Source organism: Apostichopus japonicus, chromosome 13, assembly GCF_037975245.1.
Source record: "Apostichopus japonicus isolate 1M-3 chromosome 13, ASM3797524v1, whole genome shotgun sequence".
Taxonomy (NCBI): Eukaryota; Metazoa; Echinodermata; class Holothuroidea; order Aspidochirotida; family Stichopodidae; genus Apostichopus; species Apostichopus japonicus.
Genome location: NC_092573.1, coordinates 8,047,290 through 8,066,268, shown reverse-complemented (window position 1 = coordinate 8,066,268; position 18,979 = coordinate 8,047,290). Strand labels below are relative to the sequence as shown.

Here is an 18,979-nt window from a genome sequence, read left to right as displayed (position 1 = left end):
AGGGCAAATATTCGGATAATTTCGGATAAGAAATTTTGTAGATGATGCATTCACCCACAACTTTAGATCTAGCTTTTCAAATGAGGAACTGTTATGTCATGGCGTAACTAATCAGCTCCTATGCTAAATGCAAACCAATGCACTTGCTACCCAAAGTAAAGCCAAAAGTCATTCGATGACAGAATTATTATTATTGTTTTATGGGGAAGGGGTGGGCGGGGTGGATGGACAAGCCATTTAAATTTAAAGGTAGTAATGAATTTGAAAATACGAGAAAACAGCGAAAAGTAGACAAACATTAAATCAGAAGGGATATACTTTAAAAGACTATAACAAGCCATAGGAAAAGCAACTGACTGCACTGGGTGACTTTCTCAAACTAAGATATAATAAGGACGCATATCGGTTTATATTTTGGGAGCAAACCCCCTCCCCCTCCCATCCCACCCTCTCCATCAACTCGGGCTATCTACGCAAAAGCTACAATAAATTTTATTTATAAAACTGAAAGTTCCTAATTCAATAGAAAAAGTATACTGTCCCATTCCGCTATCACCTACATCGTCATTTCATTTCACAAGACTTTTTTGGTTTATTGTAAATAAATTTGCAATGCTTCTTTCAATCTATATTCAACATTCAATAAGAGCGCCCCCACTTTGAGACTGATTTTTTTCACCTGATTCTTCATTTTTGTGTGTGTGTAAAGAAAGTGGTACCGTTCTCAACATGAAGGCTATAGGCAGACTCACTAAAATACATGTATTGTGCTGGTAAACTCTCTGCCCCACACCGTAACTTTGGGACTGTTTCCATGTGATCGCGATGACTATTAGTTTTGTGCAGAATTATGACTTTCCTTACTGCTAAGGCTCGATAATTAAATGCATTCTGCATTAGGCGGCGCTTTTCATGTAAAAGCGAATACATTTTCACTTCAAATGTCCCAGATGTACAATTGTTCCATATTCGCGAACCACTCTATATACTTTACTCTCATACCGTGTCTCAAGTCACTCGTTTTGACAGAATGAACAATTCCGAACCATTATCTAACGAAAGCATGATACTCAAACTGTTCATTTCTTTCAAGTGCATTGAAAATGGACAACAAAGTACAGAATTTGGATGACTATAATGACTACGTATGAAATGTGATATTGACTTGTGATGAGCTTACCCGGACATTCACCGTTGCTGTCCGTGACGTAGTTTCGCCCACGTAAATTGCAGGGCATGCAGGAACTGCAAGATATGATAAGTGTGAGTGTCACTTCATTGCAATACATCTTGTTTGGGTGGCAAACAGGAAACTTATAAACATATTCTTTAAGCTATAGGGAGAAATTATACACATAATTATAAAATAATCCCACTCAAATTAATGTTCGTTCCAAAATATCTTCGCTTAGTAATGAGGGCTGTCAGCTTACAAATCTTAAAATCGGGTAGGGTGTTTGCGAAGTGACAAAAACTCAGTTTCCTTAATGTAAGGTACTAGGGTGAGCTAATGTGTTAATTTTGTAATTCTTTCATGAAGCATGTTGTAATAGTGCCATGAAGTCATGATGTGATGGTGTAACCAAAATCCATACTGTGGTCCTAAAAGATTTGTTCAACATCTAAGTAATGTTGAATCCCAGAGAGAGATTGTTCCCTTATGTGATATATTATACCCACCAACCATCCCTTCCCACCTTTTCTCCATTATTCCACTCCACCAGGGTTCTTTCCCCCTGGATATCTTAACCCCTTCCCCCTCCCCTTCTTATTCCAAGGATGCTATGATGTTCATATGAATAAGAAAAAGCATGTTTTGAGTGACTAGAGTGAGAATTATTAGGAGCCGACGTCAATTAAGCCTTAAGCATTACAGATATTCTTCATATTTTAAGGATGAGCATTTTGAATTCAGAAAGAGCAATATAAACATTAACACCCATTTCTTTCAGTTGTCTTGGATGATGACATTATGGTCATCGCCCTTTCAAACAGCTTTCCTTATTTTGTTTGTCACCAATTCCATTCATCTTCACAAAAACCATCAAATGCAACTCTTAATAACACTTGGACAAACTTCAACACCTTTTCGTTCCCATTTGTAAAATAGTTCCATTCGATAAAAAAAGTTTGCCTTTAGACTCTTTTTCATATAAGCCTAATTGAAACTCGAATTTTACAAAATCGCAATACCCGCCCAAGCGGTTGCAATAAATTGTGCATTAATCGTGTTTCAATACATGTCATTACGAACGAAGACACTATGTGACAATATGGTTATTACAAAATTTGAGCAAAATCGAAATACAAAATGATTGTAAAATTTAGATAAGGGAAGTATCAACAAATGATGTTTTTTTTTTTCTATGATCAGTTTTACAACCTAGAAGGATATAATGAAATTTCCCCATAAAACACATACATATAAAGTATTATTGTTGTAATTTTAAGAAGAGGTCAAGTCAACTAGGCCGCACCAAACTTACATGTTAAAAACGCATCCGGGTTTATAGTGACAATAAAAAAAAGTCTCGTTCCCCGAAATTTGATATTGTATCAATAACCACTCTAAGCTTGTTTTTCTTATACTTAAGCTGATAAAACAATACATATATATTCTTTTTGTTGGATTAGAAATATTACACGTAGACTAAGGTACTAACTTTATAACTTAAGTTGATGAATGTTGTCACTGTCATCACTCATACAAGGCCCTACTATGGAGGGGGGGGGGGGGTTGGTAGGAGGAAAAGGAGGTGGACATATATATATATATATGCATACGTTCATGCACACTTATACACAATGCATAAATACACATACATACATGCATACGGATAAGCAGCCAAGAAAAGGAAGAACTGATTACATATGTCTGTAAATCTGCTAGTTGTTTAGGGGACCCAAGTCTTTGATGTGAGCCTTAATACGAAAGATCCAATCGATTTATTCCCGTGGACGTTGAGTTACGGATTTGTTAAAAGCAATTAAAACTCATTTTAGCTTTTTGAGAGAATGTCTATGAGATTGAAATGTTCGGATACGGGGAAGCCTGCACGATTATCACGAATATATTTTTTTGATCATTAAAACATTAGCGGAACCGAAAGCCTGTTTCACCTACATCATTACCCTCTTTCCAAGAACATAGTAGAGTATGTAAATTATATTGCTAGAATCACATGAGAGGGAAAGTGGTTTTAGAACACAGTCTCCGGGGAAACATGGGGGCGTATTTGGTTCCGAGGTTTTCGGCATGCATAATATCCTTTATTTTTTTTCCACGAGGTTGTAAAGAATATCAAACGACAACAAGCCATCATTGCTTGTCGCAGCTTTTATGTATCTTTTAAATTTGTCCCTAGAGTGTGTTGTCGCAAATATATAATATTTGTTTCATCGCAAGGGCAACTTCCATCCAATTGAAAGTGTGAACGTAAACGGAATACGAAATTCCTTTCCCAAACCCCCGTTCTACTTGACCCGCACATGTAGACTTGTAGTGAGTTCTTACTTAGAGTTATTATTATAGAACAGTTACCTATCAAAGAAAAAAACTAGTCGGACTTGTGCGTAAGGCCTTGTACTCGTATTCGTATTCATTCGAACTAGAATTATGATTGTATATATGTATTCCTACAGTTGCACTCGTATTTCAAGTCTGTCATACACTGTAGTGATTAAATTAAACACAATGTAGATGGTTTGATAGAAATATAGTTTAGGAGAGTGTTTTTTTTCTTAAGAAAAATTGAAGATTGATTTATAAAGGACAGCGGTACGGTGTCATAATAACTTACCTCCACACAATGTCGTGACAGTCTGTATGTTTGAAGGTGCAATATCGTTAGAAGGAGAGGTACTGATAGGAACTAATTGGACTTCATAGGTAGTGCCGGGTGTTAGCAGATCGAAGTCGTAGGACGGGTCTTCTGCTCCTCTTGTAACCTTGTGGAACGGACCTCCTATCTCTCGGATTTGGACAATATATCCAGAAATGGCACCTCTCGCGCGAAGAAGAGGGTCGAAATGTTTCCACTCAATATGGAATCCAGATGATGTAATGTTAGAAAAGGACAAAGGATCTATATAGATAAGAAAGGAGATAACATACAAAAGACTGGATTATTTATTTTTATATATATAAACATCACAAGCAGCAAATATATATCAACACAGAGGTTGTCACACGATGGGGGGTGGGCGGGCGGATTGGGGATGATACATGTCAATTAGATATATTTAATTCTCCCAAAAAGCTAAACATAACTGTAGTCACAGGTGAGATTCGGATTAAAGAAGGGAAGTGGCGGGGAGGGGTGTATCTTTTATCATTGTTATCTTGTCTTGCAGTTTGGCATTTGGGAACACTGTCCTACTCTGCTTGTTGTGATCTTTTGTTGTTTTTTATCAATATATGTGAGGGTTTTGTTCTTTAATGTACAGTCATCTTTTGCTAGGGTGGGGGGGGGGTGGTGCGTGAAGAGGGATGAAGTAAAGGCTGGATAGGGAGGTTGGATCGATTACTTTCTTTGCCTTTTGTTAGTATCTATCACATTAGCGTTTTATTAATAACATCTAGGGTCGCGATAGAGAGAGATTTATTGATCAAACCACCAGATGCGTGATTTTTGACATGTTCGATGGTTGAAATTAAGCCATAAATATTCTCATTTCTTCGCTATATTTACTTTTGGTAATAGAGAAACCCCCCCCCCCCCCCCACAGAATTTCTTAAGAGGAAATTTGCGTTGCACCTACTGAAGAGTGGACCAGATTCATAACTATTTCCAAAAGTATGATTTTAGAACACAATGATTTGATGGCTAACCATTGTCTGCACCGCCTTTCCCCCACTCAGGCTAGATAATCAAATTACTCATTGAGAAAGTTTGATAAGAGGGTGAAAACGAACGGAATTTAAGTGATGACCATGTGAGCTCAGTTTGGTTCCTTCTTATTTAGTGGGAAAGTGAATAATGTGCATGTAGGGTAACGGAGGTAATGAGTAGGAATGAAAAAGCTGCAGTACCGCCAGCTTACCCGAGCTGCATGCACCACTACCCTGCAGAAGACATGGCAAATCCGACGGAAGGGTGACGGGGCAAACATTCGATCCCTCACCCGATCTGGCGCAGCTCTTTGATGCAATTCGAATAACGCCTCTCGACCCTCTTACTTTAAAACGCCGTGATGACCCTAAGTGGCTGTGAGTGTTCGAGGGCGGTGTCTGAAATACAAACAACTTTCTTCCATTCTCCCATAGAGGATCATCCGGATCCTGTGCCTGAATTCGTCCTCCAAATACGAGGGGACTTTTAGCAGGGCAACCTAGAAAAAGGTGAAATATATATATATATATATATATATATATTGTTATAGACGATCATTGACTGAACCATACAGCGAAAGAATTCGATGTGTATACTCAGATTTGATAACAAACTGTTTGTCTAACATGATGTAATGTTTGCGCAAAGATATTACACAATTGCACCAGAACAGGACCACATGAAACAGTGAACCCACATAATTTTTTCCCGAAATAAATGGTCGTAGTTTATTGCATTTCAGAGTAGATTTCAAATGGGAAAAGAGCAAAAGAAAAGTGGATAGAACCAGTCACCTAAGGCATACAAGTGATAATTTCAATTGAGCTAGCCAGCTCTTAGTTGTTACATTTGTAAGGCCCATCGAAGAAATGGATGTAAGGGATCACCACTAAATATTTTGGATAAATAGCTCAGTTTAAATTCTGAGGTCACTGGTTCGAATCTCGTTCTAGCCAAAAATTGCTTGTTCGTTGTTTATAACTTCCCAGTGCGGTTTCCTCTTAACATTTAATGTCGTGGTTTATAACCTTTAAGAATATTGGCATTCTCAGATTAAGCTATTAATTTAGATATGTACAAATACGGAAACATAACGACACAATTTCAAAATGTTATCCTGACGTGTTAGCGGAATTTAAAGTTTTACTGACATTTAGGACAAAGCAACTCGCGTTAGCAGATATTACTTCCTTACAAGTTAATGCATGAATCAGCAGAGATGATCGCATTCCTGTTATTAGTTAAATAAGTCTATGATATGTACGTACCAATGTATCTACTGAAATGATTTCAAAACACTATCCCTTTTAATGTTCTTCTTATTTATAGTATAGAAAAATATGCTTTCCCATTCTTAGTCTTAAAGTAAAAGCGGGTAAAACATTGAATGGGTGTAAGGAGATAGGGGGTGGAGGTGCGTGGGTGGGGGCTTATGCATGGTCTACCATGCATATTAATCAATTCCACACTAAAGGAAATCATGACTGGGTTTAATTACAACATGGCCTAAAAACGTTAAGGAGAACACCTTCCGCCCTATATTTGAAATACATGTATTTTACCACAAGAGTTACGGTCTTTCGTCGAATTTTATTTGTAGAAAACACCAGTAGACGTAGGCCAACTGCTCTGCCCTATCCCAACTTCATATAAACCAATGTACAGTTCCTGATTATTTTGGAGAAATCCATTTTGGGATGTTAATATGAATCTCATTAAATCTTTCAGACGTTCAAATATACAACATTAGTTGACTTTATGCTTGATATACAATTCATCCCGTTTTCTGATTTCTAATTATGTGATGATATCATGAAAGTCCACCCCATCCCCTCCTTAACTCGCTAAAGTCTCTGATATTTAATCTAGTCCAATGATTTATAGATTCATTTCGTTCATTTGTTGAGTAAATAATTAAGTATCGTTATAGAACTCATGGCAGACGATCGCAAACAACATATTCACGACCTGCTAAAGAACATACATAAAACTTTTAGACTTCAAAAAGAGTATTTCTGTACAGTCATTATACATTCAATTACATTTTTTTTGTAATTGTTGGGAAATAAACACCTCGGTGAATCATGTGACAACTGAATTATAGAAAATCGTTTTTCCACCCCCACCTACCCCCTCCCGTTGCTTCTATGGAGAATATCTGTATCTGTCACTGGTTAGGGTATACTTCGAACTTTTTGTTCATCGATTAAGATAAGACAAAGTCTCATGATGTCCACAGAACACTGTTTTAGGCTGCCGTGGCCAAAATATCGACTTAGTTTGACATAACTCAAGAGTTTAACTGTGTCCTCTGTTACAAACATAACACCCTGTGGAACTTCTTGCCATACACATTAGCATGTAAATTTCATGACAAAATGTTTACACAACATTTATTACAGATTAAAATGAGGTCTATGCTATAATTTGTTGATCTTATAGTTAGCAAAATTTCGATTATTCAGTTATCTAGCTGTTCTTTTTCAAGGAAAGTTGATTTTTTCTGTTATATGCGCATAGGGATTTACAAATGACAAATCAGACGAAAACGCAAGATTGAAATGTTCTTAGCAGGATTTGTATGGGCAAACGTCAATTGTCAGTTCATTTCCTTTTTAGCTTGCCCACTCCGCGTTCTATACTAGATCAAAATGAAAAACTTCAAACAAATATGAAACAGACCTCTCACTTTAAGTACATGTTATACAGCATATCCTTCTTTCTAGCAATCATTAACTCATGGAAAGTCACATAGCGCAGATCTTCCAAGTAACACTACTATTCTTCGTAAATTTTGCATACTCGATTAACTGATTAACACATTAAAACACAACTTACGACTGGCATCTCTGAATAGACAAGCCCCAGTAAAAGACGTAAGCGCACATAGCTGGATCAGCGTCAGGAACAGACGATCCATCTCCCTTGATATCTGTTAGGTTTCTTATCCAATCAAACGTATAAGTTTTGTACAGTCACACGTCGATTGTCTTTGGTAAAATGATACCTGAATTCTGAATACATTCGCCTCCCCCATAAAAAATCTACTACAAAAGAATAACGGAACTCACGAGGAAACAGACACATCTCAATTTCAGGAAATTACTTGCCCGCAACAAATACAATGGTTAATAAAGTGATTGACATCATAACCCCACAAAATAGCAAGTATAACATAAGACACTCCCTTTTGTGTATGCGTGATTTCTTCATTTCGTCATCTTTTTCTGTCGGTTTTGCAAAGAACCGGTAAGAATTGATGAAAATGCCAAGTACTCTTATAGTTATTGTTCTGAATAACAGTTTTAGAAAATTACTGAAATTGAGTACACTGACGCTTTACATTTGTCAACTGGTTTATTATCAACAAACTTGTGAATAATAGTCGTCTTTAAATAACAAATTCTAGAATTAGGAACGAGAATTGAGATGGAAATTTATTCTATCAACTTGAATGTAGGATCTGATTGTATTCCGTATACGAGTGACGGTAGAATGACAAATAATCCAACTTTCCCCTAATTACAATCATAGGAGTAGCAATTTTTTGGACAATGATTGATTGCCACTGATTATATATTTGTTTTTCGTATGAGAGTAACACGGTAGAATGACAAACATTCCATTCCATTATTGTAATAATTATTTAAAGTTAAGGGGAAAAATCACCAACACTGATACATATGAGAAAATTTGGTAACCGAACTTGCGTAGTATTTTAACTTTTGAAAGCTATTCGTTACGCTGTATTGACTGTTTTAAGCTTAAAGTGATGTTGTAATTCTTTGCCGGAAAATCCCCGTTATACCTCTAACTGGTTTAATATAAAAGTTCTTTGATGCCTCCTAAGAACAGAGTCCCTGTTTTAGAAGCCTACACACAAGCTCTGGGACTAACCAGTCAGACTCTCCTCTCCGCAGAACACACGACAACCTTCCAAAAGATGAGTGTACAGCACTCTCCTCACTGATGTCTCGCAGTGACATTATCATTAAGCCAGCCTACAAAGGTTCTGTAGTTGTCATCCAGGATCGACAGGATTACATCAAGGAAGCCATGCGTCATCTCTCCAACAGTGACACTTACACTCTTCTTGATTCTGATCCCACAGCTATTTTCTCCCAGCAGATAAAACAGACCATCACTGATATGTACCAGCGGAACCAGATCTCTAAGAAGGCTGTTTCTTTCCTTTCACCCACATACTGTAAGGCAGCCAGGTTTTATCTTCTGTCCAAAATTTACAAGCCTGGTACCCTGGTAGGCCTATCATCTCAGGCAATGGATCCCCCACCGAGAAGATATCCTTGTTTGTGGACCACTTCATTAAACCTCTTGTTCCTCAGATTAATTCTTATATCCATGACACTCCAGATTTTCTCAGGAAACTTGAAGATATCAAGAACCAGTACAGCCATCATCGGTACGTTAGACGTCACTTCTCTTTACACTAACATCCCTCATGCTGAAGGTATGGCAGCCACGTGTGCAGCCCTGTCTAAGAAGGTCCACCCTTGTCCACCCATCTCTGACATCAAAGTTCTCATGCAACAGGTTCTCACCAAAAACAACTTCACGTTCATGGACAAGCATTACCTTCAAAGACACGGGACTGCCATGGGAACCAGGATTGCTCTTTCCTTTGCTTGCCTTTTTATGTCTAGTCTCGAAGAACGCATGCTCAGTGCAGCTCCCTGCCGTCCTCTTATTTGGTGGCGCTACATTGATGACATCTTCTTCGTTTGGACCAGTGATGAGGATAGCCTGCTCACCTTCATCAATCACAATCAATTCTCAAATTCAGCTCTGATTACTCTTACCTACAGGGTAACTTTCTCGATGTGACTGTTCGCAAGGAACACGGTTCTCTCTCTACTGACTCATACACCAAGCCCACAGACACACACACCAGTATCTCTATTCTGCAAGCTGCTATCCCCGTCACTGCAAGTCTGGAATTGCCTACAGTCAAGCACTTTGTCTTCGTCGCATTTGCTCTAACAATTCCTCCTTCATTCGCCATACAGCTGCTTTGGAAAAACACCTTACTGCCAGGGGCCATAGTGCCAGAATGGTGCGTGAAGCCATTCAGAGAGTCCGCTCCCTATCCAGATCATCTACGTTGGCAGTGAAGGACAAAAAAGGACGAGATTGCAACTACAAGCTCCCCCCGGTTATTACTTTCCACTCAAATCTTCCTCCTCTTCAGCAAATCACCTCTAACAACCACAACAGTCTCCTCACTTCAGGTAGACTCCAACGAGCCGTCCCTGAAAAACCCACCAGCGCCTACAGACGCCCACGCAACCTACGAGACCTTCTTGTGCGTGCTGCTGTTCCACCTCTAACTTCTAACCCTATACCCATTCAGCATGGTACTTTCAAATGTGATCGTACTTCGAGATGCATCATCTGTAGCCACCATATTGTTGAATCTAATTCCATCACCAGCCAAAGCATGCAACTCACACAAGACTAGGTCACGTCACTTGCACAACCACTAATGTCATCTATCTGATCTCTTGTAGAGTTTGCGGCATCCAGTATGTTGGCGACACCAAAACCACCCACAAGAAGCGATTCTATGGTCACAGATCCACAGTCAACACCATGAAGACTGATACCGCAGTTGGAGAAAATTTTAACCTTCCCAATCATACCATTAACGACATGTCCCTACAGGGGATTGAATCCTTAGGTAGCCGCCCTGACCTAGTACGAATCAGCAGCGAGAGAAGCTGTGGATTCAACGCCTTTGCACCATTCAACCTCATGGGCTCAACATTCAGGAAGGACAAAACTAACCTTTGTTCTGTATCCCCCTCCATCTCCCCCGTCCCCCCAATCACTCCTCTTCTCAAAGCTCTCTTCTACCCCCTTTTTCCCCTCCACACCTTTCTGTCTTTGTCCTCCAGTTGATTCCCTACCCCCTTCCCTTAATCCTATCTATGTCCCTTCACTGTTTACCTCCTACCTCTCCTCTTCCCCTGTTGCTTTCTTCTCTCCGTCCCTTGTCTACTAAGCCCCTCTCATCTATCTCTTTTTGTTCACCATGCTCTTTAACCTGTCCGTATTTCGTGCGTGTTTTTGTCCCTTCTGTTTCTGTTACTTGTCATTTAGCCTCTGAAGAAAGTCCTGCTAGGATCTATTACACGGGCTCTCTAGTGGATAAGCAGTTTGCTAACAGTTTTATATTATTTTTATTTTGGTTTAATATAAGGTAAGCAATCGTGCACCTGGCCTTTGTTCAAAGAGTTGAGCTTTCCGGTCTCCGGAAGGCTGGTGACCGCTAATTAGAGGCGGTGTTTCTTTGAAGTAGTACATTATCGCGCTCGTAAACTTAAGCCAATATTCAGGCTAGTATAAAAGGAATGCACTCTTTGAAGACAAATCTCGTACAAGACGAGATACAAGTTTACGTATGGTACGTTATCATATCATTTTCCATCAACCAAGTTGGTATGTTCTAATACCACGGCACCGTGTCTAACTGTTCAAAGATAATGTAATGTAGATAATGATAATGTAGTGACAATTCACGATAATATTCTTGTCGGACATTAGGGACGCAAACTGGAAGAAAACTGGTGAAAGGTAAAAAATAGGATTTGTTTTAAGATGATGTACATGTTGGATAAATTTGGACTTGAAGCTGATTTTTCTAGACTTCCTGGTTACAGATTTACTCACTACCTTTAAAAAAACGTAAGTTAAGTAAGATCTGGCTGATTGGGGAGGGAGTGTTGTACAGTGGGGAAGGTAGAGGGGTTGTAACTGACGCTATAGTTTAATATCACTTTAAATGTTTTGAAAATAAAAACGTACCATCTAAGTAACTGAGTGGATTAACTATATAATAGTTTAAACGCAGCGTACAGCATATCATCACAAAAGTAAAAGTGGCCAAACAAAAACCTTGCTGGTATGAAAACTTAATTTACAGCCCACGCGGAACGAAATTTGCCCATCTGTAGTGTAAGATTTGCTCATAATTTCGAAAGAGTACGTATTTAATCGATAAGAAAGAAGCGTAATGAAACTTAAGTACCCTGTAATAATGTTGATTAGGCCTACCACTTTCTGCCTCCTGTACCCAAAAAGATTTAAAGATCAAATAAAGGTTGATATCATATCATCAGTGAAAGCAAGAAGATGTTTTCATCCAGTTAAGGAAGTGTCACTCCCAATGCTTAATTCAAACTAAAGCTATGTTTCTTACTGGTTACTTACCTTCATGTTTCGACTGACTTCTTATGTGAATACTACGTAAACAAAGATAGTATAATATTTATTGAATTCGTAACCAGACAATTGACGTCAGCTGACACGTTTTTAGGAGTTCAAAATAATATTGACCAAGAAATCATACCAGAATATGAGACGAAACTTCACTGTAAACCATGTTTATCACAAATACATATTGTATTGAAACTTATTTATACAATCGTCGAGGAAATTCGCCAGAAAAATATAACAAATATTCTGGGACCATGCAACCACGGTCATGTATATTGGACTCCACCGCACCGAGACAACGGAAAATTGTCTTTACGATACCTCTACATGTCTTCCTCCTTAAGACCAGAACCCCTCCTCCTTCTTTGCCACTCCGTATAGGATATCGAAGTTATCAACTTTTTAGCTTATCAGGTGAAGAGATTCATCCCATGTAAGTCACATTTACTTACGGGCTGTTTGAAATCCCTTGTCGTAGTGAACTAACCTCCTGGTTTGTCACAAGTAATTCTCATATCGTCAGGGGCATTTTATTTAGAATTTGAACCATTGAATCTCTCCATTAAGAAGACATGCATTGGAATACCTTATTCTCTATTTTGTACAACTTGTGTTTCTTTATGAAAGGAAACTCTGTAGAATTTTCAAAAGATTGTTTTTTAACAAAAATTGAATGCTTTCGTCTCATTTTGTTATCTAAAAGGGATATTCTCATCTTCTTGACACCATTCATAAGTCATCACCATACATTTTTACTGTTAATTATCCCTTTATCTTTTGTAGGTAACTAATCCCATTGGTACCAAATATCTAAATCTATATCCTAAATCCTTGTCTTTGGATCAAGGTCCACCAAACTTTATCGAGGTAAGGTAATTGACATCACATCTAAAAGTTTTATAGTTACAACTTGGAGCAATGCTTGTCAATAGTACCTTTAAATTGTCCTTATAAATGTACTAGTCGAATCTTCGCTTTCTTCTTTTCCTTTGGATGTAATTTTGTTTTACTTTGCACTGGCATTGGTTTGGGAAAAAATGCAAAGTGAAGTACCAAAGAATATGACGTTGGTTGCGTTTATCGTCATAATGCATGAAATATGAGTGCAGTGTAGATTAAACGGAAATTGACAATTTTGATTTATATACTATTCTTACACGAAAGTTTGCTTTTTTACGCAGAATTGTAGTCGCAATATACCATTATCAAATAAAAAGTCATCAATTCTGATAACTGAATCAAGACCTTTTTTATCCTCATTTAAACAAAAGAGCCCTTTTAATGACATTCATCATCATATGTCCTTGACAATATTGGGATATATTGTTAAAATCGAATTATCTGGTCACATACAACGCTTCTGATTTATTATTATGCTTGTGTTGGTCCAACAATTTATCTTTAGACTAAGTAGTTTAGTCACTTTAATTCATTACCGTCAGATTCCCAAAGGTGTCGCATCACATTTAATTATCCATTGACATATACGCTTATCTCGTCACTGTCAAAACCTGCCAAATCATACATAGAAATTTACAACTGGCATATCCTACCCACCACATGATAGCTGACCTATTATTATGGGCGCAGATCAGTCTTGGTTAGTGGTGGGGCCGCTTGTCTGTTCTCTGATACTATCTAAGTGGACCATGGGTTCGCGCGTAGCAGACACTCATTTTTTGGCCAAATATACCTCCCAGATCGCCGGAAGTAACACTTCTCAGACCTAATGATGCTCCCAAACCTCCTTAAGTTTGAGATCTCTTTGCTGATAAATTTAGTTTGGAGAAATACATGGGCGTCTGCAGAAGAAAAATCAGGGTACAATTAATCCAAGTAGACTTTTGTATACGATGGGTCTGGGGTCCTCTCCCGGAAAACAATTATAGACTGCCGCAAATGCGAATACCGTCCTATAGTTAACAAATGCGGATAAATATAATAAAATGAGAACTAGTGATAATTTATGTTACATCGACTTACATGAATGCTGCTCCTGCATGCTCGTATATTCATCTTAGAAAGCTATACGTCTCACGGTGAAATGAAAAGTGTACTATAGTGTAGTAGGTTGTAAGGCCTAGTTTATTCTTACTTCAGAGACATATAATTAGAAACATCCAAATACTTTCCTTCCAAAGCATTACCTTCTCCAAATATTTCCCGAAATTGACAAAAACGTCAGGTAGTACAACTAAAAGTTGAAACCCTGCAGGACGTGAAGCTAGCTCAAATTGCCAACACACAGAGTGAGATTGTCCGTTTTCTGACCACAAGTCCCGTGTATAGATCATGTTTCACATGATTGAATCTGTTAATCCTTCAGCAGAGAAGTGATGCCTAACAGTGTCAATAGTAATAATTCTTGTCTTTTATAGCATACCATTTGCACAATGCTGGATCAAACTGCGTCAAAGTTCAATACAGGGGAATTTGAAATGCAGCGTTTGGTCAAGACAAATTGGTGGGGACACGGTATATCATGTCCCCATCCCTGAAAAAGTCGACGAGGGCGCGTCCCGCTGTCCCCACCAGGGTCTGCACCCATGCCTATTATGACACTTGCAAAGTTTAATATCATGACCGTTTACATTTTGAGTTAGAAGAGGAGTACTTTTAGCATACTGTACCTGCTCGCTCGGAGTAATATTAACATTTAACCAAAGATTATTTAATATCAACATTTAACCAAAGATTATCTAAAATGGTTTATATCACCTTCAATCTTCCCTATTTTCACACCATCTGTACGTTAAATTTCGCTCATTCTCATAATAACGGCAGGAAATATTATGTTAAATGATAATATGCTTAAACAAGCATTACATTAGGACGTTTTAGCTTTCTCCGGCCGTGAATATTTCGAGTTACTCTTATTGTGGTGTGGTACCTAAAGGCACATTTCTTAAAAGTTCAAAGTACATGCTAGAGATGTCGCTTACAACAAGGGCTGGTAGCTGTTTCTATTTTGATGGTCTACAATAAATCAAATTCAAGTCACCTTTTGCATTGTACAAAGAATTTCAGAAGTATTAATTTAACAACTGTCTTCATAACGTGCTCGTTCGCTGCGATAAATTATATTTGAAATGATTATTAGAAATTACACAATAGCTTCAATATGTACGCTGTTTCATTCACAAATGCATAGTATGGTTGCTCCACATCATTTGAACCAGAACATATTCTTGTTATCTTTCTGTTTCCCGCAGACAGGGTTAACCCCCCCCCCCCAAATACAATTGGAAAGTTACCAAGTATTTTAAAATGGCAATGATGGAGAACAAGCTGCAATTGTGGACCTTAGCTCGAAATCTGAGGCTCTTTCTGGTGACTTTCACTCCTTTGTATCGACTCAAAGAAATCACTTTAAATAAGCAGTTAGTGTTGACCCAGTTGGTCTTGGCGCCAACTTTCATGGTGGGAAACCGCCACAGACAACGTCCCAAATTCCTGGTCTTGCTGTTTCATCACCAGGTAAGCTAATGAAAGAAGACGTGGAAAATATATGACGAAACAGAAATCGACACGCAGGGAGTCTACTTATGGAAAATCGAATGGATACAGGGAAATTAGAGAAAAGTAAGGAACTAAAGGAAAATGGATTGAACAAAACGAGAAGGAACTTCAAGAAACAAGAAATCGAAGATAGAAAACTAAATATAAGGGAACTCTCTTTAACCAAGTCCTCGAGTAAAGTTAACAAGATGGCCAGTCTATAGGAGGAGAAAGATGAACAAAGTGACGAGGATATGAACGACTAACCCGATTTGGTAAAGAAGACCGTACAATCGAGACAATTGCCTCCTGCTGCTACACCTTACCCAGGCAAGATTATATTAGCAACTGTACACAACAGAGGCGATACGAACGGACATTACTGTTACGAGGTATCCATGTCCAAAATGGTTAGAGATGGTGAATGGGATGGAGAAGAATTGTATGAAGAAACAGAAGGCGGTGACGAAGAGGAAATAAAATGTTATGGGCATGAATATCAATCACTTCTTCGAAGCTAGTAGGGAGATATGTATTAGGAAAAGCCGAATGACTTTTAACAATTTTCAATCGTGGATTTGCTCTATGAAGTTTGAAAACCATTTCATATAGAAAGCTATCGATATCTTCTTGATGATAATCCTTATGTCGGCAAAGGCGCTTCTAATGCCACCTTTCCGCCTATTCTTTCAATTCAAGAGTAGTTCTTGTGCAAGGAAATTTTTGGGTACGTCATCCCCAGGGGTGTTGTGGTTATATATAAATGTTTCCTTGAACAATTGTGGATGTAGTTGGGAGATGAGTGAGAGAGATATGGAGGGGTGTGGATGGGCGGTTAGTTAATTTCATATTGAAGATCCCAGGGAGTGATGATAATATTAATTTTTAGAGGAATACGGACCTGTGTGAGATAAACTGAAGATGTTAATAATGATAGGTGTATGTATTTGTGTAGGTTTGTACAAGAGATTACTTTGTAAAAACAAAGAAGCCCCTTTGATTTTATTATGTATACGTATGCCCATATCTTCATGTCGTTCTTTGCAGGTGATAATATATTCACTCTGTAACCCTATTTATGATCACTTTGAAATCAAAACTCATTAACGCAATGTAAACGTTGCTAGATTTGCCTTTTTGATCTAAGAGGAAGTACCTAATGTAATAAACTTGTAGTCGCTTCCCCCAAAAACCTGCGTTCATAAAGAATTCATTCTGTGACGTCAATGTATTTTTTGAAGGCAGTTATATTGCTTTGTATTAGGCGCAAATACGATGTTACCGAAGACCTGAAGTATGAACAGGATATTCATACTCAGTAATCATTCATATGTAAAGATAAACTTTTGTTCATAACGCTTTAAACTTCACAGAAACTTTATCACCTCGTAAAGAGAAAATAATAATAATTAATGCTAATAATGTGCTATTTTTTATACATATTAAACTTCTGAAATGGTAATCACGTGACCCGATAAGAACCGATAATATCCTTAATTCTCACCAGATTCATTCAAGCTTCAACACTTCTACATGGCTTTCTGTAGATATTGATAATTGAAATTGTCATAGTACCATACGTGAACTTGATGCAAAGAGTTTTTCATGTCATTGTTGCAGAATGGACAGCGAATGACTTTGTGTCACTTTATGGTTTGACGTTGAATTGGATGGTGTTCCAACTTTACCTAGTTAGGGGATGTGGAATATGTTTACAATATACCAATCACTGTAGTGTATTCATAATGAGATTCTTTAAATGTAAAGTAGAGATTTGTAATAAAAGTTTAAAAAATGTTATAATAATGCTGCATGATATCACATCTGTTCGCTTCAAGTTCACTTCTGCTGCCAGAGACGTGTCAAATTCAATATTTTGTTATCTCCGTGAATCGTCTCAACTGTTTTCTGGTAGCGAGTGTAAGGCACAAAATACATATCAGGAAAATCTCCGGCAAGGGTCCAGGGGGATGTCCCAATTTGATACAATGTTCCTCCTCTTATAGCGAAAATGTGCCACAAAAATATATGTCAGAGACAGGAATTAGTCTGAAATTTGGCAAACGTGGTAATGTATGTCCTTTTCTTTGTTCCTGTTATTTCATAACATTATTGACACTGGGGTAAATAACACCTTACCCCTGATCATCTCCCGGTACCCCATAGTTCATATGCCTATCGTCCTGTGTTCAATAGTATCAACTTGTTACTCGCAATCAGTTGTCTTTGATCCAATGAGTGTGAAGTTAGCAGTTGCTTAAAATCGTGTTTTTTTTCCATTCGTTGCTTTTTGCAAACTGCCGCTAGTGAAGCTAGAATTAATCACTAACCAAACATTTTCCAATCCAGAAAATGTAGACATATGTGAAAAACATAAATTTTAGTTCCTATGTTGTCACTTTTGTTTCATTATTCTTACCTTCATATTGTAAAACCATTGTGAATTATGCTCTAAGTTTGTTCAAACCGATTTAGGATTGACTTGTGTCACAAGCCCACATCCCCTCACCCGAATGTATACGCCTATAACAGATAACATTGTCTCCTCTCCGTGTTGCAATTGTGTTGTTTTCAAGATATACTTCATAGGAAAACATCAGCAAATTCACATACAAATAAAATTAAGCTAGAAACAAACTTCTACTTCCGTAATCAATGTTTCGGTTTGGCATTGAATATTATCCGGGTGAGCGTTGGCAACCAACTAATTACTACCCACATAGATACAGAAAAAGTGTTGGTACACATGATATACTGATTGTACTAAGAGGGTGGCTTGCGTCAACCTTGACGCAGGATGGTATATTTCTTTTCAAACCATCAGCATTTAATTGCCAAATTCAAATATTAAAATATGATAACAAGAGACTACAAAATGCTGAAAAGTGATGTTTTGCTAGACTGTTAGCCCTAATTTCTTAACATTGAACCATAACAGAGTTGTCCTGCCATTTTAGTGTCTGTACGTAGAAACAATAACACACATCATGTTTATCTATAGATACCTCCTATAGTTTCACTCCCTCCACACCCATTTCTTGCTCTGATGATGTGTACGTGCTTCAAATTAGAGAGTTACAAGTGTCCTAACATGGTATGTATATTTCAATTATTTTTATTACAGGTGAAACTATAAGAGATAATTTATCCACAATGTTGTCCAAAAGGCAGGTTTTATGTATGAATATTGGTATTTCCCGAACGGAAATTCATTTTTTGTAAATAACAATAGGGCATTATCTCATCACCTCCCCCCCCCCCCAGAAGAAACCCTGCAAAATGGGTGCTTTTTATTCATATAAAGGATATTTCAAATTCAAGTGCCGTTTCGAGTTTTCATGTTAAAGTTTGTAAGAGAAGTTGGGAGGGGGGCGAGGGAAATCACACACTTCCCATGCCCGTTGCTCCTCCGC

The 18,979-nt window shown here is 37.9% G+C and overlaps 1 protein-coding gene across 3 annotated transcripts in view; it reads right to left on the bottom strand.

Annotated features, from left to right (window-relative positions):
- LOC139978215 (phosphatidylinositol phosphatase PTPRQ-like) overlaps nt 1-18,979 on the bottom strand; it is a 60,435-nt gene that overhangs the window by 13,697 nt on the left and 27,759 nt on the right. The window contains exons 1-4 of one of the 3 annotated variants that reach the window (XM_071988171.1): nt 7,671-7,847; nt 5,044-5,331; nt 3,801-4,085; nt 1,181-1,245 (exon numbers count right to left, since the gene is read on the bottom strand). In XM_071988171.1, coding sequence (XP_071844272.1) covers nt 1,181-1,245; nt 3,801-4,085; nt 5,044-5,331; nt 7,671-7,752 — 720 coding nt within the window. In that variant the 5' untranslated portion in view covers nt 7,753-7,847. Of the gene's footprint in view, nt 1-1,180; nt 1,246-3,800; nt 4,086-5,043; nt 5,332-7,670; nt 7,848-18,979 lie in introns of those variants that run through there. The other 2 variants (XM_071988173.1, XM_071988170.1) reach the window with 2 other exon arrangements.